The sequence below is a fragment of the Erythranthe guttata genome, chromosome 14, assembly GCF_056151865.1.
Source record: "Erythranthe guttata isolate IM_541 chromosome 14, IM_541, whole genome shotgun sequence".
In the NCBI taxonomy this organism is placed as follows: Eukaryota; Viridiplantae; Streptophyta; class Magnoliopsida; order Lamiales; family Phrymaceae; genus Erythranthe; species Erythranthe guttata.
Genome location: NC_142546.1, coordinates 17244821 through 17272545, shown reverse-complemented (window position 1 = coordinate 17272545; position 27725 = coordinate 17244821). Strand labels below are relative to the sequence as shown.

The following is a 27725-nucleotide window of genomic DNA, read 5'->3' as shown; positions in this document are numbered from 1 at the left end:
TCCATTTGCCCTTATCAAAAATAAATAAAAAAGGTACGTAAAGTTTAGTAAATGTGGAAATGAGCTAGGCCTCTTATATATTATAATGGATTTGAAGTCTACTCCAAATATAATAGCTGTACAGATCTCCCAAGTAAATATATGTAATTTATATATACGACGACTCTGAAGAGAGAGCATTTTCCAATGCGACGACCCTATAAAGATTTTTGCCAGATTAATTAGCATATTCTCTTATATATGCATGCATGTGTTGACTTCGTACGCGCAGATTAAACAATGGATACATCATACATGAACTGCCCACCACTTGTTTAATTTATATTTGACTAAATCAACTCTTTCATTTTTTTATTTATCAACGTAACTCTCCTAATTATTTTTCTTTCATATAATATATATGTATTGCATTATCTTCAACAAGTTGCATGCATTCTCATCTCCATTGACTCATCTCTCTTCTTACTTAGCTTCTTCGAAATAGGAGAGTGGTTTCAGTTAAATCGTCTCTCTCTCTCTCTCTCGTCCAAACAAAGTAATTAATGATGACGTGTTTTAAGAAATCAGTATTTGGGAGTTGTGTGATGCTAATAGCGTTTACGTGTTGGATTAATGCGAAGAGCATCGAAGCATTTGGGACGACTTTCGGATTCGACATCCACCACAGATATTCCGACACTGTTAAGGAATTCTTGAATCTCGATGGGTTGCCGGAGAAGGGTACGGTTGACTACTACACCGCCATGGCCCACCGTGACCAGCTCCTCAAGGGCCGCCGCCTCGCCACCTCCACCACCCCTACCGTCACTTTCTATGGTGGCAACCAGACTTACAACGTCAGGGCCCTTTCATAGTATGTTTCTTTCCCCCCCCCCCCCCCCCCCTTTTTTTTTTTTGAAGAGAAAATAAATATGACACAAAGTTGTGCTTATTTACAGCTTGCATTATTCGCTTATTACTGTGGGTACCCCTGCTTTGCTCTTTCTTGTGGCACTCGACACGGGCGGTGACCTATTCTGGTTGCCATGTGATTGTATCACTTGTGCACGTAACTTCAACATTAGTGACGGAAAGGTAAGTTCAATTTGTCGTTATTTAATGTTTGGTCAATGGTCAAACCATAATAACATGTGCCTACGTGGTTTCTGTGATTTTTAAATATATATATAAAATTTCACATTTAATTTACTAGAGTTGACAATTTTGAGATGTCATGTCATACTAAAACAATAAATATGGAATAAAATTCATTAAATAATTAAAAAAAAACTGTGCTCACTATTCATGAAAATCAAATAAAATTTGAGAAATAATATTGTTGGTCCCTTAAGTATACTCAATTCCGCAGTTAATCATTTTTGTTAAAAGAAAAACAGATTTAATCCCTCATGTTTCAAATATTTAACAACTTTGGTCTTTTTTATGCATTTTCCGTAAGTACCGAAGGAAATCAAGCATGTGGCCATCACCAGTGGCGAGGCCAGAAATATTTTGGGGGGGGGGGGGGGGGGGGGGGGGCTTAAACATATTTGGGGTTCGGGGGCAGAGCTTCCGAAAATTTTTTTGCTATCAAAGAAATTTAAGATGAAAATTTGATATGATTTTTTTTTCCTCCATTTTCAGAAGATAATACCAAAGCGAATAGCGAAAGTTAAATTGCTATAAAAATCTAAGAAACATGAATATCAAGTCGATTATAATATTTACACAATGGACTTTTAATTAATATTCATTATGAAAATTAAGATGAAAGAAAAGACATCAAACGTTAATTGATCGTCGGTGTGAGTTCGGTCGGTGGGTACAATATAACCGCCATAAGTGCGACTATACAATAGAACAAAGTTATTTTTTTTTTCTTTTTCAAAGAATGAGAACGAAGTGAAAAATAGAAGATAAGACATGAAGGGGCTTTGAAAAGTGAGGCGACTTTGAATAAGTGGAGTAAAAATAAATGAATAAAATAATGTAATTGGGTAGGCTAAAAAAAAGATAATATATATCTATATATTAGGGAACAAAATTAAAGTGAGGGGGGGCTTGAGTCCACCCTAGCCCTTGGGTGGACTGGCCTAGGGATGGCAATTTGACCCGCCCCGACGGATCCCCGCCCCGCCCCGCCCCGAAATTTTCGGGTATTACCCGCCCCGAAAAAAAATGGGGCGGGTATGGGAATTGAAATTTTTTTTTGACCGGGTACGGGTACGGGGATGGGTTTGCCTATACCCGCCCCGTAGACCCGCCCCGTACCCGTCCCCGTACCCGCCCCGCATTATTTATATATATAATATATATTTTTTAATTATTATATTAAATATAAATAATTAAATAGTAGTAATATATTAAATATTAGTTAAAAATGGGGATTTTTAGGTTTCCATTATATAATTAAATATTAGTATTATAATTAAATATTGATTTATTTGTTGAAATAAACCTTTAAATTATAAGTAAATTGCATATTATTTAATTAAAAAAAAAAAGAAAATAAAATAGACGGGGATTTTTACCCGCCCCGATACCCGTGGGGATTTTATGGGGCGGGTATGGGGATTCTTTTAATACCCGTGGGGATTTTTTACGGGGATGGGGATGGGGATTTCCATAGCGGGGCGGGGATGGGGATTGCAAAACCCGCCCCATACCCGCCCCATTGCCATCCCTAGACTGGCCCCTGGCCATCACTATCTTAACTGACAAATTAATGGAAAATTGACTGAGAGGATCAAAAGTGTTAAATTTTTAAACATGAGCGACTAAATTTATTTATTTTTGAACAAGAAGGACCAAATACAAACTTAAGGTAAATTTGGAGGAGTAAAAGTATAATTTTCCAAATAAAAACAATATGAAAAGCTTAATAAAAAGATCGAAATATAAACGACGTATTTAAACTAATTATTATTATACACGAATTCATACTAATTACTTGATATTTCCTTATTATAAATAATTATTCTAAATACTTGACTGTGTTTTATGCCTACTTCCAAAATATATACAAATATTACTTTCATAGTTTCATTCATAAGTTATTCCTCCAAAACATCTTACCCAAAATAAAATGAAAATAAGCCCTGTCATTTTTGGTTGCCCTAATTTCTATCTCCAACTGTTCTAATTACTTGATGCAACAGAAATTGGAGCTAAATATATACAGTCCTCGTAATTCGACGACTAGCTCGCCGCTTCCGTGCAATAGCACACTGTGTGGACCTACAAGAGCATGCTTGACTAGGTCTAATACTTGTGCTTACCAAGAATTATACGGCGCTTCCTCGAGTACAGGAATATTAGTCGATGATGTTTTGCATTTGGGTACTGATATACCTAAATGGGCCGGCCCAATGGGCCCTCAAATATATCTACTAATTAGGCCCACTACACGAAAGCCCAAATACCTTCAAAGTAAGGCTTGGGCCCAACAAAGCAAGCCCAATCCAATCACCGGGATATAAATAGGTGTTTTACTCATTTGTAAAGGTACGTTCTATTTTATTCACAATCAACTACGAGTTATATTCTCTCGGCTACCTCTACGATCCGTACATCTGACTTGAGCGTCGGAGGGGTTTCTGCCGGATCAACCCCCGGCTTAGTTCACGTGTGCTCTTTTCGCAGGGACCTCAGGATCATCAAGTTATCCAGCTACTGATCCGCTTTGCTCTCCCAGCTCGTTTTCTATACTATCCTAGGTGAGCTATACTTTAGCATCATCATTTTGGCGCCGTCTGTGGGAAACGATGCAAACCAGATCACGTAGCCAACAAGATCCTCCTGAGGCGTCAGCTCGGAGAGAGAATGACACAGCAAGTAACCTTCCAGTCCGTGGAGGATCGGGCATACCACCTCCTCCACGCCCCGCGGATCCACTTCCCCCACGTCCCACGGAGCCAGCTCTTCCACGTGTGGCAGATCCACCTCGCGAGGTTCAGGTGATCCCTCCTCGGGACCCACCACTCGCCGATCCAGCTCTCCCTGCTCCTCGAACGGTTCAAATAACCGAGGATGCGCTCCAACGCATGATAGCGGAAGCTTCAACTCGCGCCGCCACAGAGGCTGTGACTCAATATATCGCTACGATGGGAGCAAACGCTCCCAATGCGATACCAGCACCAGCTCCATTTGTAGCGCCACCTGTGGCGCCACCGCCAATCCAGAATCAAATAAGTGTCTCCTCCTCTACCTCGGATCCACGGTCCCGAGTGCAGCTATCTACCAACCATAGAGGGGCACAGCCCAGACAGCGACGTCCACGCTCACCCCCACGGGGGAATGCGTCACCACCAAGAGTCCCTCTCTTTAATGAGGGAGAAGGCGAAGTAAACAGCAGAATGTCTCGCCAAAACCTTTTCTCCCAACCAAATAATCAAAGGGATGAAAGAATGCCTCCCCAAACAAGACGCAGTCCCTTCACCATAGACATTCTCAACGAGATTTTACCTCAAGGGGTAAAGATCTCGGGGTTACCACAATTTGAAGGGACCACCGACCCGCAGGAACATATAGAGAAATTCAGTGCCATGGCAGATTTATATGGCCCAACGGATGCAGCGATGTGCAAAATGTTCCGCACCACTCTCTCCAAGAGGGCAATGAATTGGTTTAACTCCCTGCCCATAGGGTCGATTGACACCTTCGCTCGGTTGTCGACCCGCTTCACCAACCAATTCGCCATCAACAAACAATATGCCAAGACTCCAGCTCATCTTTTCTCTATAGTACAGAGAGATAACGAGACGCTCCGCAACTACATTAAGCGTTTCGTAGAAGCCGTCCACGAGGTCCCCAGTGTAGGACAAGACATGCTCTCCGGGATCATGCAGCAGAACTTGAAACCGGGTAGATTCAAAGAATCTATCGCCGGAAGACCTCCAGGCAACCTAGAAGAGTTGCTGAATCGAGCCGAAAAATACGTCCGGATAGAGGAAGCCTCTACCCATGCTCCTCCTAAAAGAAAAAGGGAAGACGAACGTCAGGACAATAGGAGGCGCGACGATCGACGTCCACCACTACCACCTCAAGGCCAACCCTCTTCCTCCTACAATAGGTTCACTCCGCTGAACACTCGCCTCACGGAAATCCTTCACGTGATAGAGCAGAAAGGTTTAGCAGAACCTCCACGTCCTATGCAGCCAAACGCAAAGCGAGAAAAATCGGATCGTTATTGTCGATTCCATAAGGACAGAGGGCATACTACGGAAGAGTGTGCACAACTTAAAATGGCGATTGAGAGGCTGATCAAACAAGGCCATTTAGGCGAATACGTCGATAAGCCGCGAAATAAACGCCGTGATGATCCTCCACGCCGAGATAACAACCGAGATCAACAACAAAGACGAGAAGATGGGGGTCACCGACGTGACCTAGATAACAATGATAACCAGCCTACCCGAGGAATCATCTCCTTCATCTCCGGAGGACCGGCGGGAGGCGATTCACATAATGCAAGACGCACACTCGCTCGATCAGCGCGCATGAATCAAGAACGCGCTTCTCCATCCGAACGCGTATATCAAATACGAAGACCTGATCACAGCATAGTCTTCAACTCCTCCGACCTTGAAGGTCCAGAGGAAGACCATGTCGACGCATTAGTGGTAACAACAATGGTGGCCAACTTCTTGGTCAAGAAAATATTAGTAGATGGTGGGAGCTCAGCTGACATCATGTACCTCCATGCTTTTAAGCAGCTAGGCATAGATAATGCCCGTTTTAGTCCCATCTCCACACCCCTGAAAGGGTTCACAGGAGAAGGCATTTTGTCAATGGGAGAAGTGGAGCTGCCTGTTTCTTTAGGGGAAGACCCCTGTCGAATCACGAAACTAATCAAGTTCCTCGTCGTCGACAGGCCATCACCCTACAACATCATTCTGGGGAGGCCAGCCATCCACACATTCAAGTCAGTACCTTCCTCCTACCATCAGAAATGGAAGTTCCCTACTCCCTATGGAATGGGAGAAGTGCTTGGAGATAGACGTCTCGCCCGAGAGTGCTATGCAAGGGCCCTACGAGAACCTTCCAAGAAGCCTAAACCACCCGGAAGGGGAGACGACACCCAAAAATTCGACAAACGGAAATGGGTCAATGCGATCACTGAGGACAATAAAGAAATCCTCATCAGTGTACCAGACGATAGCATCAAGCTAGCAGCTGTTGAAGAGCTTAAGCTCATAGAGCTCACCCCTGGAGATAGCTCAAAATTCCTACGCATTGGGTCTGATTTAGATCCTGAGATCGAGAAGCATTTAGTTAAATTCCTGCGGCACAATGGAGATGTGTTCGCTTGGAAAGCCCAAGATTTGTCAGGCATTCCCCCTCAGGTAGCCCTGCATCGGCTCAACGTCGACAAGAGGTTGAAGCCAGTCAAACAGAGGAAACGGACATTTGGTCCCGAGCGCAACAAACATATCAAAACGGAAGTGGCAAAACTCCTTGACGCAGGCCACATACGACCAGTTCAATATCCTGAATGGTTGTCGAACGTAGTACTCGTTCCCAAACCCGGAGGCAAGTGGAGACTATGCATAGACTTCACCGACCTCAACAAAGCTTGTCCTAAGGACCCTTTTCCTCTACCTAGAATCGATCAGCTCATTGATTCGACATCAGGATGCGAGCTCCTCAGCTTCCTTGATGCATACCAAGGGTATAACCAGATCTTACTTGCGCCAGAAGATCAAGAGAGGACTAGTTTCATCACTGACCAAGGCATCTACTGCTATCAAGTCATGCCCTTCGGGTTGAAAAACGCAGGAGCCACCTACCAGCGTCTAGTGAACAAAATGTTCGCAGCTCAGATCGGTAAAAATATGGAGGTGTACATCGACGATATGCTCATCAAAAGTATTAAGGTCTCGGACCACATAACGGATCTGGAACAGTGTTTCGCCACCTTGCGAAAATATAAGATGAAGCTCAACCCCCTCAAATGTTCATTCGGAGTTCGGGGAGGCAAATTTCTGGGATATATGATTTCACACCGAGGGATCGAAGCTAATCCCGCGAAAATCGAAGCAATTACCTCCATGGCCCCGCCAACATCGATAAAGAAAGTTCAACAGCTCAACGGTTGTTTGGCATCCCTGAACAGGTTCATTTCAAGATCAGCGGACAAAGCTCTCCCCTTCTTCAAGATTTTAAGAGGAGGAAAAAAGTTCCAGTGGGATGAGGCATGTCAAAAGGCCTTCACAGAGTTAAAGTCATATCTCGCATCACCACCACTGCTCACAAAACCTCAGCCTGGAGACACCCTCCTACTATACCTAGCTACCTCAGCTAATGCCGTCAGCGCAGTCCTCATCCGAGATGGGGAAAAGGGCCACCAACCCATATACTACATAAGTCGCGCACTCCAAGGAGCCGAACAACGCTACACCAACATGGAGAAACTCGCTCTCGCCCTTATCAACGCAGCTCGGAAGCTTCGACCGTACTTCCAGTCACATCCAGTGGTGGTTCTCACAAATTATCCTCTGAAACAAATACTAAGAAGTCCCGAAACATCCGGGCGATTAGCAAAATGGGCGATAGAGCTAAGTGAATATGGAGTGGAGTTCAAACCCCGCCCAGCTATCAAAGCACAAATATTGGCTGATTTTCTAGTCGAAATGACTTCGATGGAAGAAAATACCTCTCTACCTACTTGGTCTGTCAGCGTGGATGGATCTTCTACTACAACAGGAGGTGGAGCGGGCATCGTACTAACAAACCCCGACGGAGACGAATTCGAGTATGCTCAACGCTTCGAATTCACCGCCTCGAACAACGTCGCTGAGTACGAAGCACTAATAGCAGGAATCCGCCTCGCCCTAGCAGCCGGAGCGCGCAAGCTCCTAATCCAAAGCGACTCTCAGCTCGTCGTCAACCAAGTACTTGGAACTTACGAGGCTAAAGAAGACACCATGGCCAAATACTTAGCTCTCGCGCACACTCTCTTATCTAAATTCGAGAGCTACGAGATAAGACAAGTACCTCGCTCCAATAATATCCACGCTGACAAATTAGCTAGGCTTGGAAGCTCCATGGCCACCATCGTAAGTCGGAAGGTGACGCTCCTCACTTCACCTCAGCCAGAGATAACTTCACCCACAGAAGTACAGTACACCGAGGAGGATGAACCATGCTGGTTCACTCCAATCCTGAAGTATCTCAAGAAGGGAGAACTTCCAACAGATCCCACTGAAGCGCGGAAGTTAAAAACAAGAGCCGCCCGATTCACTATAGTGGGAGAAGAACTATACAAACGAGGTTTCTCATTCCCTTACCTCAAGTGCCTCGACCCGACCACAGCGGATTACGTACTTAGAGAGGTACACGAAGGCATCTGCGGAAATCACTTAAGCGGGAGAACTTTAGCTCTCAAACTACTGAGGCAAGGCTACTATTGGCCGACGATGCATGAAGACGCGAAGAAGTTAGTCCGGAAGTGTAAGCCCTGCCAAGAGCATGCGAATATCACTCACCTACCATCGGCATTAATGCAACCAATTGACAGCCCCATCCCTTTCGCCCAATGGGGGATGGACTTAGTTGGACCATTCCCACCCGCCACAGGAGGACGTAAGTACCTCATTGTAGCAGTGGACTACTTCACCAAATGGGTGGAGGCGGAACCCTTAGCACGTATCCGAGAAGAAGAAGTCATCCAATTCCTATGGAAGAACATCGTGTGCCGCTTCGGAATCCCGCGTTCCATCATCTCGGATAATGGAACCCAATTTTGCGGTGACAAAGTAAAAAATTGGTGCATCGGTTTGGACATCAAGCAGTTCTTCACATCGGTAGCAAATCCACTAGCTAACGGCCAGACGGAGGTTACAAATCGCACCATCCTCCAACACCTTAAGACAAGGCTGGGAAGTGCCAAAGGAAAATGGGTGGAAGAATTGCCTAACGCCCTATGGGCTTATCGCACAACCCCACGCGCAGCAACCGGAGAGTCGCCTTTCAATCTAGCTTTCGGAACAGAAGCTATAGCACCCGTTGAAATAGGTGAACCATCTTGGAGAATCACCAACTATGATCCAGCAGCTAATGAAGAAGCTATGCGAGGAAGCCTAGACCTTGTAGATGAGTTACGTGAGATTGCATACATCCGACAACAGATGTATAAATCACGCATGGCCAAGGCATATAACTCAAAGGTCCGCCCTCGCTCCTTTCAAGTCGGAGATTTAGTCCTCCGAAAAGCTGAAGCCTCTCACCCCATCGGTAAGCTCGACCCAAAGTGGGAAGTGTTGGGTTTCGGGCACGCATACGCAGCGGAAAACAAAAAATTTATGCGATTTAAACGACTTTAAAGCACACAAGTACATGCCCGAACAATTAAATCAATTAATTGCGTACCTTTGCGCTTCCAGCGAAATTAAAACAACAACATGCTTAATTACTTAATCGAAATTAAATCAATTAGCATGCTCGCGTTTAAATCAAATAATCATGCTCGCAATAATAAAACCAATTTCATGTAGTCACATAAAATCATACAAGTTTCTTATTAAAACGAACATGCATATATTAATTTAAACGTAACCGAATCGAATGACAATAGATTCGAAACATTACCTCTTGGAGCGTGAGGTAGGCGCACTAAGCAAAGCTAGATTGCCACGGAAACCAATCCGTGCAATCCGGGGCAGCAACGGCAATGATCCGAGCTACGGCGGCGCATGTGATTCACACACAGAGAAGATGGCTAGCTGCTCTTCCCACTCCTATTGATCCAACCTGTTTGCTGATCTGAAATTACAGCCTTGCTCCGACTTCAGTATCTCCATGCGTATTTACTGGATGAACAATTCCTTCTGGACTATGGTAGATTTATGAGTTGTGAAGCTGCTGTCAAAATTTCACGTCCATCGGATGACCGGTTGATTTATGGCGAATTTTCTCGGTGGGCAGCGCAGAAAATCCGAGAGCAGTTTTTCGGAATTGCCTTCTCGCATCTTCGATTCTTCGATCTTCCTCCTCTTGGATTTCACCTCGTATACTTCGATCTACTAAACACGTGGCACTAGACACGTAATAGTCAGAATAACGGAAGAAAAGAAAGAAGGAAAGGAATACCGAAAGAGATCGGCCAACGGGTGGCCGATTCCGGCGAATTTCCGGCGACGGCGCGGTGGTGGTGGCCGTGGGAGAGGGTGGCTGATCGAGAGAGGCAGCGGCTAGGGTTATGAACGTGTGTTCTCTTGTGTTTTTTTTTAGTTGTGTTTATGCAAGACCTATAAATCAAGTATTTATATGTCTTGCATAAAACCCTAACGGGCTTAAGTTGGACCGGGCCCAACAGCTTAAGCTCGTTAGTTCTTTTACTCGCTCGTCTCTCTCAATTCAATGATCGGAAAATTGCAACAATTACATTTTCGGAATCATTATAATATCCTCGTCATTACGAGTGTCAACTCTCATTTTCCAACTTTCCAAAAGTGGAAACCCTAGTTCAGTGCACTTTCTAAATTTGGAAACTTCCCGATTTAGAAAGTTCACTAACACGTTCGCCTATTCTTTTCCTTTTCTTATTCTCATTCATAATTCCAAATTACGAATGTTGGATCCAATCATATTGACTTCCAATCATGCAAAGATAAACTATTTTATCTCTGACCGTTTATTCAAAGATCTCATGTACACAAGCAGTGTGACCCTCGATGGTTCAGGTGTAAGCTAGCCGTGGGCCCACAACCCTTTGTGGTCAAAACTCGTCCCCTTAGAGTTACGATTAAGATGAAACTCGTTTTACCTTAATCACCCAACGAATCAAGATTGGCGTCTAGCAACTACGCGTCATGATTCCCTAGATACAAATGAAGTGCCTGCAAGAACCTTCAGATATAGTTAACGTACAGTACGGTCCCTTCGATTCATATGTCCCGATCGAACTAGAGGCATTGGTTCATCGAGACCTCTTTATATGTTCGATGACGGTGCGATCGTTCCAAGTGTTGTAATCCTTACGTGCATGACTTAGAGAATCGAATTCTCTAATCATCACTCAGTCAGCTCTGGCCAGAGACTTAGAATGATTACAAACTTTCAGAACACACAGGACATCCAAGACTATTCTAGCGATCGAATCCCCGACTACAATGCACAGACCTCCCACTAGATTTCGGACTGCACGAACACTGGCCCTTGGGATGGTCCTCGGTGGAACTCAGGGACAGGTCACGATACAGCTGGTCCTCTAGTGAAGTCACGGTGATGTCTAGGTCATAAGGACTAATGGTGTACAACTATACCATAGATATCTCTACTCGATTATTGGGAACCACTTAGAGATTTCTAGGGTGAGGGAGTTCAGTGAACTCGTCAACTTACGAGCACCCACTTATGCATGCCGATATCACAATACCGTTTACTGATGAGATGCAGTACACATACACTAAGTGCTAGTCTCTTAATGGGAAAGGCCGATATCCTCATTAGGGGCGTAACCCTTCGACTAGGAACACGTTTAACAGTTATAATACTTGAGTAAATATCTCACGATCCTAACGATCAATTACTAGTACTTGTAATAACTGTAAGGACTATATCTATGCTTGTGACAAAGGGACAAAGATATAGAATGCCAAGGTGTTTTATCATTAATACGAATAAAGGTTCGTTTATTACCATAATAAATACGAAAGACCACAGCCAAAAGTTGGCTTGTTGGTCACCTACTCCAACAATCTCCCACTTGACCTAAAGCCAACTACCCATGAATCGCAATCCCATCGACTCTCGATGTTTCTCATGGACCGATCTCGGTAAAGGCTTCGTAAAGGGGTCTGCAACGTTCTCTTCCGAGGTGACTCGTTCTACTTTAACTTCACCTCTATCAATGATCTCTCGGATCACATGATACTTTCTCAGAATATGCTTCGACTTCTGATGAGATCTCGGCTCCCTAGCTTGCGCCAAGGCTCCGGTGTTATCACAGTACAACGGTACTGGATCAATAGCACAAGGAACGACACCCAACTCTTGGATGAACTTCCTTATCCAAGTCCCATCTTTTGCAGTTTCGGACGCTGCAATGTATTCCGCTTCGGTAGTGGAATCGGCCGTTGTGCTTTGCTTGGAACTCTTCCAACACACGACACCACCATTAAGCGTGAATATAAATCCAGAATTCGACTTTGAGTCGTCCACATCCGATTGAAAACTAGAGTCAGTAAAACCCTCTAATTTCAACTCGGCACCCCTATAGACCAAAAATATATCCTTAGTTCTTCGCAAGTACTTGAGAATATCTTTCACGGCTTTCCAGTGAGCCGGGCCGGGGTTAGACTGATATCTGCTTGTGACACTCACATCATACGCAATATCGGGTCTCGTACATAGCATGCCATACATTATGCTTCCTATGGCAGAAGCATAAGACATCCTTTTCATCTCCTCGATTTCACTAGGTGTTTGCGGACACATAGATTTCGAGAGACGAACCCCATGGGACATTGGCAAGAATCCCTTCTTGGATTCTTCCATGCTAAACCGTTTCATAACGGTGTCTATGTACAGGCTTTGGGATAAGCCAAGCATCTTCCTTGCTCTATCTCTATAGATGCGTATTCCTAATACGTAAGATGCTTCTCCCAAATCCTTCATTGAGAAACGTGTGGACAACCATGCTTTCGTTTGTTGCAGCATTCCTACGTCATTCCCAATGAGTAGGATGTCATCAACGTAAAGCACTAAAAATATCACTGCCCTCCCACTAAACTTCTTGTATACACAAGGTTCCTCCGGATTCTTCTCAAAATCAAACTCTTTGATAGTTGAGTCGAATCTAATGTTCCAACTACGGGATGCTTGCTTCAATCCATAAATGGATCGCTGGAGCTTGCAAACCTTTTGCTCACTTCCAGAAGATATGAAGCCTTCCGGCTGCGCCATGTAAATTTCTTCCTCAATATCTCCATTAAGGAAGGCGGTCTTCACATCCATTTGCCATATCTCGTAGTCGTACCACGCAGCTATGGCCAGCAAAATCCTAATGGACTTCAGCATCGCGACTGGCGAAAAGGTTTCCTCATAGTCAACACCTTGCCTTTGAGTGTATCCTTTTGCTACCAATCTAGCTTTATAGGTCGACACCTTTCCATCAACTCCAATTTTCTTCTTATAGATCCACTTGCAGCCTATAGGAACAATTCCTTTGGGTGGATCTACCAAGGTCCATACCTTGTTGGAGTACATGGAGTCCATTTCGGATTTCATGGCAGTTAGCCAATGTCCCATGTCCGCATCCGATACGGCCTCATTGTATGTTCTTGGATCTCGTCCAAGATCAACATGATCTTCATCATTTTCGAGGAGGAATAACCTATCCGGCATTTTCCGAACTCTTTCGGGTCTACGTACCGTAGGTTCAGGAGGTATATTAGTGGTTTGTTGTGTTGGTTCGATTACTTGTTCTTGCGTTTGAACTTCACTTTGTGGTTCTTGAACTACTTCAAGTTCTATCATGCTGCCCTTTCTACCGGATAGAAACTCCCTTTCCAAAAAGGTGGCATTTCTCGAAACAAACGCCTTTGCTTCTTTGACATAGTAGAACTCGTATCCCATCGAGTCTTCGGGATACCCCACAAAATAGCACAAGTCGGATTTACTATCCAACTTATCTCCCACTAATCGCTTCACATAAGCGGGACAACCCCATATCCTAATATGTTTGTAGTTGGGTTTCCGGGAATGCCAAAGTTCATAAGGTGTGGATTTAACTGCTTTGGTGTTAACTCTATTCAGCAAATACGCGGCAGTACGAAGTGCATGACCCCATAAGTATGCCGGTAAGTTTGTGAACCCCATCATTGATCGAACCATATCTAATAAAGTTCGATTCCGACGTTCGGAGACTCAATTAAGTTGAGGAGTTCCCGGTGGAGTCCATTGGGATTGAATCCCATTTTCTTTTAGATAGTCAATGAACTCGATGCTCAAGTATTCTCCACCACGATCGGATCGTAGCTTCTTAATACTTCGTCCGAGTTGCTTTTCCACTTCGTGTCTAAAATCTTTGAACTTTTCAAATGTTTCAGACTTGTACTTCATCAAGTACACATACCCATACCTAGAATAATCGTCGGTAAAGGTAGCGAAGTAGTTATATCCACCCTTCGCACTAACACTTAGTGGACCACATACGTCTGTATGGATCAAATCCAAAAGACCCTCGGCTCGTTCCATTTTCCCTTTGTAGGGTGACTTGGTCATTTTCCCTTTAAGGCAAGATTCACAAGTTTGTAGTGATTTCACGTCCTCCAAAGAGAACAATCCTTCACTGACAAAATCGTTCATCCTTCTTAAAGAGACATGACCTAGTCTAGCGTGCCAAAGTTGTGCGGGGTTTTGACCTATCTCCTTACGTTTTGCTGAATTTCGCCTTAGGGGCCCCCACTACCTTCACCCACTTCGAACTTGCTGTTTGGAAAGGGAACTCTTTCATTTCTCTTCTTTTGGAAAGAACTCTTCTTTCCAGATGTAGCAGCAATGAGAACAGACTTCTCTTTCTTAATGGTGGACTCGAAGCTGACCAACATGTTCATTAACTCATCCAAGGGAGGATCTAGTTTGTTCACGTTGAAGTTCACTATGAATGATTCATAGGAACTAGGAAGAGACAACAGGATCAAATCCAACGAGAGCTCGGCAGGGAGGGTGACATCGAGATTCACTAGCTTTTCAAGGAGGGTGATCATTTTGAGACAGTGCTCGTGGACCGAAGTCCCTTCGCGCAGTCTCGCTGTGATCAACTCCTTTGTAGCAATGTACCTCGATGCCCTAATATTCTCACTATACATGCTATCGAGATGAGCCTTTATATCGAAAGCATGCATGTGAGACTCATATTTCCTCGCAAGCGCGGGCTCCATGGCGGCTATCATATAGCACCTAGCATGAGTGTCATCTTTCTTCCAAACTTCATAAGTTTCCTTTTCAGCATCAGTCGCTGTGGCAGGTATAGTGGCGGGAAGTCTCTCGTTCAAAACATAGAGACGCCCCTCAACAGTTAGCACAAGCTTAAGACTACGCAACCAATCTAGGTAATTAGGGCCATTGAGTTTTTGTCGAGGATTGACATTATGGGATTCTTAGACATGATTTTCTGAGACATATAGAGAAGAGGATTATTAGAGATTCGCGTTAAATGATTGTTACAATTAAATGTTTGGACTTATGTTATTTAATTGTTCTCCCACTAATTTTATCGAGTTCCACTTCCCTCTAGTAGACAAACGAGAAAACTGATTTTTCTTAATGGGCTTTAGGTCCAATAGACAAATATAACCCGTAGTTAATCTAGCCCGATTATATTTGCCCAAAGGTAGATCACAATCAATCATATCCACAATATGACCCTAAATTAATTTTCCTCACACTTGATAATGACCTAAGTTAATCTCGCGAATATCAAAATCGTCGTGTGTCAAGTCTAACCTACCAATCAAAGATGCTCATAGAACTTGATTATGCCAAACTAATGCAGTCCCTAGTTAATCTAGCCGACCACGTTAATCCAACATAACCCTTTTCTATGGCTACCTTCATCATTATGTCAATTGAATTACAGCTTACTCTACCATAGCACTCCCCGCTAACACGGCTTACTGCACTACAGCAAAGGGCTACACATAATCCAACCGTTGGCAGAAGGAAAGAAATAACTCAACAGATTGGGTTTTTCTTTATAGCTTGAAATGATTCTTAATTGAATTAAGAATGAGGGATTTTATTTAAAAGTTTTATCTCATCAGAAGGTTTTGGATTGGTCTATGTGATTCCTACATCTATGTTCTCTAAAGGTATATGGAAGCGCATATTGTCCTAAGAGGAACATACGACCTAATTTAATAATTAATTACAATAATTAATTATCGGGTTTTTCAAAATAATTATAGAACCTCAACTAGCATAAATCATTCAAATAATGTTGAGGTACTATTAATTAAGTTGAACTATAATCAATATTATATATGTGTTCTATTAATTGAAATCAATTTAACAATTTAAATCAATTTAATTAATCTAACACCTATTTACTAAAATAGATGATTGTTGATCCAATTATCTAATTGGGATTAATTGAAAATAATTTTCCAAAAATTAAAATCAATTTGTTTTAAGTTTAATTTTAGAAATCTGAATTTTTTTTTTCAGTGAACTGGTTCGGCCCAACCGGTCTGACTGGTTCGGACCGAAGCGGTCCGGTTCTATCCGGTCCAGCTGACCCAAATCAGTGGGTCAGGTCAGTCGGACCGGGAACCGGTCTGACCGACCCTAATCCACGTGGATTCGGTCAGCTAAATCGCACACAACCATCGAACCGGCCGGTTCGACCGGTTCGATCCGATTAAAACAAAAACCGATGTTTTAAAAACAATTTCAGATCCGATTTTCCAATTTTAAACAATTTTAAAGCTGGAAAAATTCTAAACAATATTTCAAAAATATTTTAAACTTACGAAAACTCCCAATTACATAATACAACAATCACTACTTTAATAAATCGAACATGCATAAAATCATAGCATATTATACAACACAATTAATTACGCAACGAGCTCTGATACCACTGTTGGGTTTCGGGCACGCATACGCAGCGGAAAACAAAAATTTTATGCGATTTAAACGACTTTAAAGCACACAAGTACATGCCCGAACAATTAAATCAATTAATTGCGTACCTTTGCGCTTCCAGCGAAATTAAAACAACAACATGCTTAATTACTTAATCGAAATTAAATCAATTAGCATGCTCGCGTTTAAATCAAATAATCATGCTCGCAATAATAAAACCAATTTCATGTAGTCACATAAAATCATACAAGTTTCTTATTAAAACGAACATGCATATATTAATTTAAACGTAACCGAATCGAATGACAATAGATTCGAAACATTACCTCTTGGAGCGTGAGGTAGGCGCACTAAGCAAAGCTAGATTGCCACGGAAACCAATCCGTGCAATCCGGGGCAGCAACGGCAATGATCCGAGCTACGGCGGCGCATGTGATTCACACACAGAGAAGATGGCTAGCTGCTCTTCCCACTCCTATTGATCCAACCTGTTTGCTGATCTGAAATTACAGCCTTGCTCCGACTTCAGTATCTCCATGCGTATTTACTGGATGAACAATTCCTTCTGGACTATGGTAGATTTATGAGTTGTGAAGCTGCTGTCAAAATTTCACGTCCATCGGATGACCGGTTGATTTATGGCGAATTTTCTCGGTGGGCAGCGCAGAAAATCCGAGAGCAGTTTTTCGGAATTGCCTTCTCGCATCTTCGATTCTTCGATCTTCCTCCTCTTGGATTTCACCTCGTATACTTCGATCTACTAAACACGTGGCACTAGACACGTAATAGTCAGAATAACGGAAGAAAAGAAAGAAGGAAAGGAATACCGAAAGAGATCGGCCAACGGGTGGCCGATTCCGGCGAATTTCCGGCGACGGCGCGGTGGTGGTGGCCGTGGGAGAGGGTGGCTGATCGAGAGAGGCAGCGGCTAGGGTTATGAACGTGTGTTCTCTTGTGTTTTTTTTTAGTTGTGTTTATGCAAGACCTATAAATCAAGTATTTATATGTCTTGCATAAAACCCTAACGGGCTTAAGTTGGACCGGGCCCAACAGCTTAAGCTCGTTAGTTCTTTTACTCGCTCGTCTCTCTCAATTCAATGATCGGAAAATTGCAACAATTACATTTTCGGAATCATTATAATATCCTCGTCATTACGAGTGTCAACTCTCATTTTCCAACTTTCCAAAAGTGGAAACCCTAGTTCAGTGCACTTTCTAAATTTGGAAACTTCCCGATTTAGAAAGTTCACTAACACGTTCGCCTATTCTTTTCCTTTTCTTATTCTCATTCATAATTCCAAATTACGAATGTTGGATCCAATCATATTGACTTCCAATCATGCAAAGATAAACTATTTTATCTCTGACCGTTTATTCAAAGATCTCATGTACACAAGCAGTGTGACCCTCGATGGTTCAGGTGTAAGCTAGCCGTGGGCCCACAACCCTTTGTGGTCAAAACTCGTCCCCTTAGAGTTACGATTAAGATGAAACTCGTTTTACCTTAATCACCCAACGAATCAAGATTGGCGTCTAGCAACTACGCGTCATGATTCCCTAGATACAAATGAAGTGCCTGCAAGAACCTTCAGATATAGTTAACGTACAGTACGGTCCCTTCGATTCATATGTCCCGATCGAACTAGAGGCATTGGTTCATCGAGACCTCTTTATATGTTCGATGACGGTGCGATCGTTCCAAGTGTTGTAATCCTTACGTGCATGACTTAGAGAATCGAATTCTCTAATCATCACTCAGTCAGCTCTGGCCAGAGACTTAGAATGATTACAAACTTTCAGAACACACAGGACATCCAAGACTATTCTAGCGATCGAATCCCCGACTACAATGCACAGACCTCCCACTAGATTTCGGACTGCACGAACACTGGCCCTTGGGATGGTCCTCGGTGGAACTCAGGGACAGGTCACGATACAGCTGGTCCTCTAGTGAAGTCACGGTGATGTCTAGGTCATAAGGACTAATGGTGTACAACTATACCATAGATATCTCTACTCGATTATTGGGAACCACTTAGAGATTTCTAGGGTGAGGGAGTTCAGTGAACTCGTCAACTTACGAGCACCCACTTATGCATGCCGATATCACAATACCGTTTACTGATGAGATGCAGTACACATACACTAAGTGCTAGTCTCTTAATGGGAAAGGCCGATATCCTCATTAGGGGCGTAACCCTTCGACTAGGAACACGTTTAACAGTTATAATACTTGAGTAAATATCTCACGATCCTAACGATCAATTACTAGTACTTGTAATAACTGTAAGGACTATATCTATGCTTGTGACAAAGGGACAAAGATATAGAATGCCAAGGTGTTTTATCATTAATACGAATAAAGGTTCGTTTATTACCATAATAAATACGAAAGACCACAGCCAAAAGTTGGCTTGTTGGTCACCTACTCCAACAATCTCCCACTTGACCTAAAGCCAACTACCCATGAATCGCAATCCCATCGACTCTCGATGTTTCTCATGGACCGATCTCGGTAAAGGCTTCGTAAAGGGGTCTGCAACGTTCTCTTCCGAGGTGACTCGTTCTACTTTAACTTCACCTCTATCAATGATCTCTCGGATCACATGATACTTTCTCAGAATATGCTTCGACTTCTGATGAGATCTCGGCTCCCTAGCTTGCGCCAAGGCTCCGGTGTTATCACAGTACAACGGTACTGGATCAATAGCACAAGGAACGACACCCAACTCTTGGATGAACTTCCTTATCCAAGTCCCATCTTTTGCAGTTTCGGACGCTGCAATGTATTCCGCTTCGGTAGTGGAATCGGCCGTTGTGCTTTGCTTGGAACTCTTCCAACACACGACACCACCATTAAGCGTGAATATAAATCCAGAATTCGACTTTGAGTCGTCCACATCCGATTGAAAACTAGAGTCAGTAAAACCCTCTAATTTCAACTCGGCACCCCTATAGACCAAAAATATATCCTTAGTTCTTCGCAAGTACTTGAGAATATCTTTCACGGCTTTCCAGTGAGCCGGGCCGGGGTTAGACTGATATCTGCTTGTGACACTCACATCATACGCAATATCGGGTCTCGTACATAGCATGCCATACATTATGCTTCCTATGGCAGAAGCATAAGACATCCTTTTCATCTCCTCGATTTCACTAGGTGTTTGCGGACACATAGATTTCGAGAGACGAACCCCATGGGACATTGGCAAGAATCCCTTCTTGGATTCTTCCATGCTAAACCGTTTCATAACGGTGTCTATGTACAGGCTTTGGGATAAGCCAAGCATCTTCCTTGCTCTATCTCTATAGATGCGTATTCCTAATACGTAAGATGCTTCTCCCAAATCCTTCATTGAGAAACGTGTGAACAACCATGCTTTCGTTTGTTGCAGCATTCCTACGTCATTCCCAATGAGTAGGATGTCATCAACGTAAAGCACTAAAAATATCACTGCCCTCCCACTAAACTTCTTGTATACACAAGGTTCCTCCGGATTCTTCTCAAAATCAAACTCTTTGATAGTTGAGTCGAATCTAATGTTCCAACTACGGGATGCTTGCTTCAATCCATAAATGGATCGCTGGAGTTACTTACAAATTGTCGCATCTGCAGGCTCCACGACCTTCCACGTAACTCGTCTTGTAAGCTGTTCCTAGATGGTTAGAAATTTTTCTACTACATAACCAGGTGCGTTAACATCCCACCTAAACTGGGGGGCTAGTAAATTTATTTTCACCAGTAATTCATCATCACATCTCACCATCTTATTACAGATTGAGATCCATTACGAGAGGATGCATATTACTCAAGCAACGGCCCGAAGAGCGAGAACACTCCATACCACATCGCCAAGGGTAACTATACTTCCATTAGCATTCAACACACGGATGATCTTATTTACTCCTACTAACGTGAAAAAATCATTCCACTAGCAGGCATGGTCGCAGAGTAACTCGCAGCAACTCACGAGTTGATTTCATATCTCGAAATGCGAGGAAGAAAAAACATCCCCATAGCATGGTACGTAGATCGGCAATGCGCATCCCCTCAGCTTCAATTACTAGGTGTTCAATACAAATGCTTAGACAAAATTCCTTTTTCTCAATTATATTTGACAGGCATCGAAACGCCAAAGGAATTCATTTTACCATCAGCACAGCAAAACGAACGAGTACAAGCAAGACGTGGAAGAAGAAGAACAAGTGTAGTACAATCACTTAGAACAATTTTTATCAAGTCAATTTTTTTTTCTCGCTCCACCAGTAGTTATTTACCTTCGCCTCATGAAGGCCTATCGCATTAGTCCTTTACTTACATTCGCCTCACGTAGACATGTAACAATTCTCCTTTGCTATCGTTGAATAAATAATACTTTTCGCTTTACTATCTACGCCTTTACGTCTATACAAATTACCTCTTACCACGAGTTCAAGTCAATACCACCCTACAAACACTTAGAGAGATTTAGATAATCCGTATAGCCTGGCCAGCTGGATTAGCTAAGTCCTTTTATTTGTTTCACGAGGTGTTAATTTTAAAACGTGGCCACGGACAAATATAATTAAGACCCAAGCGGTCCAAACAAAGGGCACGACCCTTAACATAAACCTTGGGAGACTGATCCCCTCCTCAAGTACATCGCGTACAATGCTAAATGTAAACACATAAAAGCAACGCAGTAATTCTTGACAATGTCAAAATTAATAAATCGAAATTTTAAATTTCAAAGTCAAACAAGGAAAAAAGTCAAACGAAAGAGTAGTGGACATACCCATCTACATCAGCAAAAAAAAAAAAAAAAAAAAAAAAAAAAAAAAAAAAACAAGAAGGGAAAGATAACTATCCTAGCAAAAATATCTAAACTCCACGTCCACGGGCAGAAGACGCCCTAACAGTGGAGTCATCAACAGCCATGTCATCCACGAGCTCTGTGCCCGTTTCGTTGCCATCGACCTCATCTTCATCTTCATCGGATATACCAGCCTCCATCCCGCGAATCACTTCCTCGCTGATCCCACCCGCATCACGCAGATATTTGCGACAAGAACGCACTAATGGCTTATAAACCACAGCCAATGCATGCTCCTCAACCATAGCAGCACACTCATCACTACCTCGGAAACTAGCTTTAGTCTCCTCCACAATGGACTCCTTATAAGCCGCACCACCTGATGTCGCAAGGAACCTCTTCCCCGTCGCCTTCTCAGCTTCATATTTCTCTTTAAGCTGATCGTAGCATTTGTTCAACTTGTGAACATCATCTTTATAAGCCTTCGCATCACCCCGGATAACCTCGAGCTCCTCCGTCCTCTCAGCAAGCTCCTCTGTCCTCCGAGCAAGCTCTTCAGAGCGTAGAGCGAGATCGGACCGCGCTTCCTCCAACTGACTTAGAAGCTCATCCTCACGTGCTTGACTTCGAGCCCGACCCTCTTCCTTACTAGCTTCCGCATTCCTACCGTGCTCCACGAGGTATCTCCAAGTCGCTACCAACTAAAAAAAAAAAAAAACAAAAAAACATATAATAATAATAATAATAACAATATTATTCACAAGCCAAGAGAGAATAAAACATAAAATCTTGTTTTAAATAGACAAGTACTCACCCGACATATGTCTCCACCAGCTAACTCTAGCATGTGAGAAGGACCCTTACCAGACATCCGAACACGATCATACTCTCGAACGAAACCCTCGGTACTCAACATCGGCAAATCATAATCCGACACATCCCAGTACGACTCCTTACCATCGCGGTTTACTCCATAAGTAAACAGCTGTTTCCCTCCTCCACCATGGAAAGCATAAGTCTCCTCTGGCTCTACCCGTGGACGCTTAGGCACAGCCACATACTCGATATCCACCCTCTTCCCCTTGCCACGGTCCCTCGTCGGTGGACGCCCCTCCACTTCACCAGCACTGCTACGATCATCTGCGACTACTCGAGGAGCTTCTACATGGACCTCCCCACGAGGCAAACCATTTGAAGAACCTCCCAAGGTAGAGGGTACCTTCTTCGATGCCTTCTTCGATGCCTTCTTCGACGTCCCATTCGCCTTAGCTTGAAGTGCCGCAAAGGTGATACCCCCATCTACAAGAGATAAAGAATACATAAGAAACATGAGATATAAACTGCAAAATAAAGTAAAATAAAAAAAAAAAAAAAACAACAAAGAAGAGGAACACAAGTCATGGCAACAAAAGGATATACGATGCTGACCCTTCACCGTCGGTATCAAACTCCTCGGATCAAATTCCACATCACACAACCCAGATTCCTCAATCCTCTTCGCCATATTTGCAGTCATCGCGAAACTCTCACACGTAGGATTCCAAACTACGGGAACGTCAAAAGTGGGAGCCCTCACGTAAAAAAAATAGTTCTTCCATTTCTCCAAGGAAAGCTTCACACTCTTCACGAATTGGTAATGAACGCGAGGATGAAAGCAAAAGAAAGGCATCTTATTGGGCCGATGTAACGTAAATAACGCCTTAAATAAACTCACAGACACAGGCAGACCTACTCGAGCCACCCTAAAATGAAACGCCTGGAAAATCAGAACAGCACTGGGCGTTAGCTGACTATACCCAATCTTGAATTCCTCACAGACCTTCAACAAGGTCGGATGCGGTGTAATCTGAGATGTACACGTCAAGTAACCTAAAAACACCGTATGAAATCCATCGGGTGGCGAATACAAACGGTCACCCTTCTGAGGCAACAACAACTCAACGTTACTTGGCGCTCCAGATAAACGACGAATAGAGTGCAGATGCTCTTCCGTCAACAAACTATCAAAATCAACTAAGTCCAAATTAATCGGCTTAATTTTCTTCTGCTTCCTCTTATCAATCTCAATATCACCTGGCGGAATATCATCTTCCTCCTCCTCATCATCTGTCAGCTCAACTTCACTATTGGACACCGCCAAATCACTCGCCAAAGGAGCTTGATGCGAATCATCACTATCGCTCCCAAAATCCACGACACGGCGACGTCTACTAGAACCATCCTCAACAACGTTAGAGCGAATATTAACATTACCACTCGTTTCGACATCGTCACTCCAAGATTCAATGATTTCTCGCCTTACGGAACCCCGAACAGTCACATCATCTTCATCGAAAATTTGCTCCTTATTTCGCCCGACCCGCTCGCCCAAATCGGGCCGAAAACGAGAGCTACACGCGCCCGCACGCGCGCGCGCTACCCCAAAAGGGGCTGCTTCACGCGCGCGCGCGTCCTCCAGTACAGCAGGGCCACGTGTGTCTTTCCCAGCCAGCCACGCGCTCCCACGCGCTCTGTCACCCCCCGATGACGCGCGCTCACGCGCGCCCTCCGATGGCAGCGCGCGCACGTCACCAACTCTCCCGCTCTCCATCGACGCGCGCGCACGCGCCCCTTCATTGGGCAGCGCGCGCGCGTCAGCATTGCCCACACCACCTGCCACCACGCGCGCGTCGGGACACGGACCAATCCCGCGCGCGCGTGCCCCCACGTCTGACGCACGACCGGTAGCAGCAGGCCCACGTGGCCTGCTTTCTCTCTCCCTCCCCTTCTCGGAATCCGGGCCAGCCTCCACATCAACGGCTCGGCTCGGCTCCCCATCCGCCTCGAAGTGCGCGCCCTCTCTCACACACATCCGCCCGGCTAATTGGCTCGAGCCAACGCCAGAAGCCAAGCCTGTTACAACCCCCCTTTTATTTTCACCTCGTGAATTTCCTACTGCAGATCCAATTTCTACACCCGATAGTACAAGTTTATCGCGTTCCATACCCACCGTACCAAACGTTTTCTCGCCCCCCTCGACCGGATCTCGAAGTTTAATACGCAAACAATTTGACTTACTCGGGTTCGACATGATATATTTTTATCCGGTTAAAAAACAAAAAATTTCTACCCAACCGCAAATAAAAAATTTTCAAGAGAAGAATAGCACAGAAGAAAACCTAGAGTTCAAAGTACATACCCATATTAATTACGCAGGAGAGGCAGTTTATCTCTTTCTACCGCACAAGAAGTCTATTTATTTGGCCCTGGTATAATATTTAAAACCCTTAAATATATACCTCGTTGCCAAATAAATACAATTATCCCTTATTAAAATTAAGGAATTAATTCACCACCAACGGAAACAATTTAATCCCCGACGCAATTAACTCTCGACACGACCCGGATTCCTCTACACAAGTCCCCATCTCGAATCGAGAGTTGGGGGGCTTAATGATATACCTAAATGGGCCGGCCCAATGGGCCCTCAAATATATCTACTAATTAGGCCCACTACACGAAAGCCCAAATACCTTCAAAGTAAGGCTTGGGCCCAACAAAGCAAGCCCAATCCAATCACCGGGATATAAATAGGTGTTTTACTCATTTGTAAAGGTACGTTCTATTTTATTCACAATCAACTACGAGTTATATTCTCTCGGCTACCTCTACGATCCGTACATCTGACTTGAGCGTCGGAGGGGTTTCCGCCGGATCAACCCCCGGCTTAGTTCACGTGTGCTCTTTTCGCAGGGACCTCAGGATCATCAAGTTATCCAGCTACTGATCCGCTTTGCTCTCCCAGCTCGTTTTCTATACTATCCTAGGTGAGCTATACTTTAGCATCATCAGGTACAAATACCAATCCACAAGACATCGTTGATGTCTCGGTTACATTCGGGTGTGTAACCTTTTTTTTTTTTTAAATTCGATAATTTAATATTCCGCTAAATAAATAGAATTTTGTTAGTCCCAACTGTATTAATTTATAAAAGGTTTAACTGTATCCTGTGTTTCAGATGTGGAATGAACCAAACGGGTTATTTCTTGGAAAGTGGTGGCGGTATTAATGGCATATTCGGACTTGGTATGGGCGGTATATCCGTGCCTAGCATTTTAGCTAGCAAAAGTGTTACAGCAAATTCTTTCTCCATGTGTTTCGCAGCAGAAGGATCTTCTGGTAGAATTGAATTTGGAGATAAAGGAAGTGCAGACCAAAAAACAACTCCATTTAATCTTCAGAAATCAAAGTAATAATAAGCAAGATTAATTAATTAACGCATTCCTTTGCTTTAATCTTCCCTATGTTTTATTTTTTTCCATCTTTCTCGCGTGCAGCCCGACTTATAATATCACCGTCACACAAGTTGTTGTGGGTAATAATGTGACCGATCTTGAGTTCACTGCAGTTTTCGACTCCGGTTCCGCGTTTACACGCTTGAACGAGCCGACTTACTCTTTTATTGCAAACAATGTGAGTTGTACACATAATGTTTATTTTATTGCCCACGCATGGACTATGAACTCTGATATGATTGCATTGTACTTTCTCCGTTTGCAGTTCATTTCGCAAATAACCGAGACACCTTATAAATTCCCATACGAGGTTATTTTCGAGTATTGCTATTCACTCAGGTGCGTTTTGATTTCTCAGGGTTTATTGCATTCAACACCCATGCGTCTACTCTAATTGTTAACAAAAATCATCGTGTTATTAATATTATAATGCAATTTACTCTACCACTTAGGGGGTTGTGTGCTAAAAATAAATGCATTTTTTAAGGGATATTTTAGCGATTCGATATAACAGAGGAGTACTAAATGCAATAAACTCTTAATTTCTCATTGACCTTTTCTAAAATCTGGTAAATTTTGAATCGTCATATTATTTTGGCTTCATGATTTATATTCTATGCAGTGCAACACAGGATGGCTATACAACCCCAAACTTGACCTTCACAATGAAAGGTGAAAGCCAATTTTACGTTACAACACCAACGTTTAACTTTATACGCGCGGTGAGAAATTATTAATTACGGCATATATGTATATACGTACGAGAGATTTCCATCTGAAAAAACAAGGGTTCTAATTAAGATTTGTATTTATACACATGCAGGACGGTGGTCAGGGGTACTGTTTGGCTATTGTTAAGAGCGAGGGTATTAACATCATCGGACGTGAGTATTCTGACCATGTTTCAATAAGTTTGCTCGATCAGCAAACTTCCGAATGTTGAGTTTTGAGTGTCGGATTAGTATTCAATCAATTTTGCTCATCTTGAATAATCTTACCTTCGAGTCTAATCACTACGGTTGTTGAATTCTCGTACTCCATGTGATTATTTATCCAATATTAACTTTTTTTTTTCTTCATGAATTTCTTGGTTTCTTGACAGAAAATTTTATGACGGGGTACCGCCTAGTCTTTGACCGTGATGAGATGGTTTTGGGTTGGAAAGAATCTGACTGTGAGTTGGTTTCTTCCGTACTTAATGCTTTTCATCATTCTTTGCTAGTGTAGTATGCGCGTGCGCGCGCACTCACACACACACACACACACACACATATATATAACTATATATTAATCTCAGGCTATGATTCCATCTCAACGGAAAGTCCACCAAAGAGAAACCCCACCGGTTCTCCTCCACCACCCACTCGTTCACGTCTACCACAACTACCACCACCGCCACCAGCAACAACAACAATAATAGGAACACCAACAAGCGATGTTAGTTCGATGACTAGCGGACTTGCGGTGGTGATACTTGCCGTTTTCTTCCACAGCTTCATCGTTCTTTAATGTATTTATATTTCATGAGGATTTTATCAAGTAGTATGCCTTGGAACACTGTAATAAGTTGGGTCGTCGTAGTAGCTTGTATGTTGCTACAACTTCTCAGTATTCTTTGGCTGGAAATAAATTATAGTAACTATTTGTCATTTGTCTTCTTTGTGCTGCACTTGATTTCACTTCCGAAAACTTAGGTATGGTGTTTGATTCTATATCAAGTTTGACCCCAAACGATCCTTTGCCACCCAACAACATAGCAGCACATACTAGAGGATCCCCTCCTTGCCAAGGTGGCTCAGTGCGAGTTATGTGGAGGCAACACGTACGTATAGGGGGAGTTAGATGTTATACCTGCTTATTTACACTGGGTGGATTCGAACCGTATATTTGATTAAATAACTATCCACTAAGCACACATACACATGGGTGTGTGCGTAATTATGTGTATATCAACAGTTCAAATCCACTCAATGTAAATAATCATGTGTAACCTCTAATTTCCGTACATGTAGTAGATATGTGTGGAATAGGGGTTTGTTTGTTATTTTCTTTTGGGTAAAATATTTATCTTCCTAAACCTAGCGCTTT

The 27725-nt window shown here is 43.2% G+C and overlaps 1 protein-coding gene across 1 annotated transcript; it reads left to right on the top strand.

Moving 5' to 3' along the window:
• Positions 1-412: 412 nt before the first annotated feature.
• Positions 413-27288, top strand: LOC105958451 (aspartyl protease family protein 1-like). Its single transcript, XM_088813095.1, has 11 exons — positions 413-853; positions 939-1074; positions 3138-3318; positions 25194-25242; positions 25361-25591; positions 25680-25815; positions 25903-25976; positions 26260-26359; positions 26461-26521; positions 26740-26811; positions 26935-27288. Exons 1-11 carry the CDS (start codon positions 543-545, stop codon positions 27144-27146), a joined length of 1563 nt encoding a protein of 520 aa, XP_088669221.1. The 5' UTR covers positions 413-542; the 3' UTR covers positions 27147-27288.
• The last annotated feature ends 437 nt before the right edge of the window (positions 27289-27725 follow it).

Bases quoted from the DNA above. Each gene is read 5' to 3' on its own strand.
- LOC105958451 (XM_088813095.1), top strand. From the start codon at position 543: ATGATGACGTGTTTTAAGAAATCAGTATTTGGGAGTTGTGTGATGCTA. The intron at 25,977-26,259 runs GTGCGTTTTGAT...TATTCTATGCAG, and splicing joins GAGTATTGCTATTCACTCAG to TGCAACACAGGATGGCTATA. The intron at 26,812-26,934 runs GTGAGTTGGTTT...TATTAATCTCAG, and splicing joins GGGTTGGAAAGAATCTGACT to GCTATGATTCCATCTCAACG.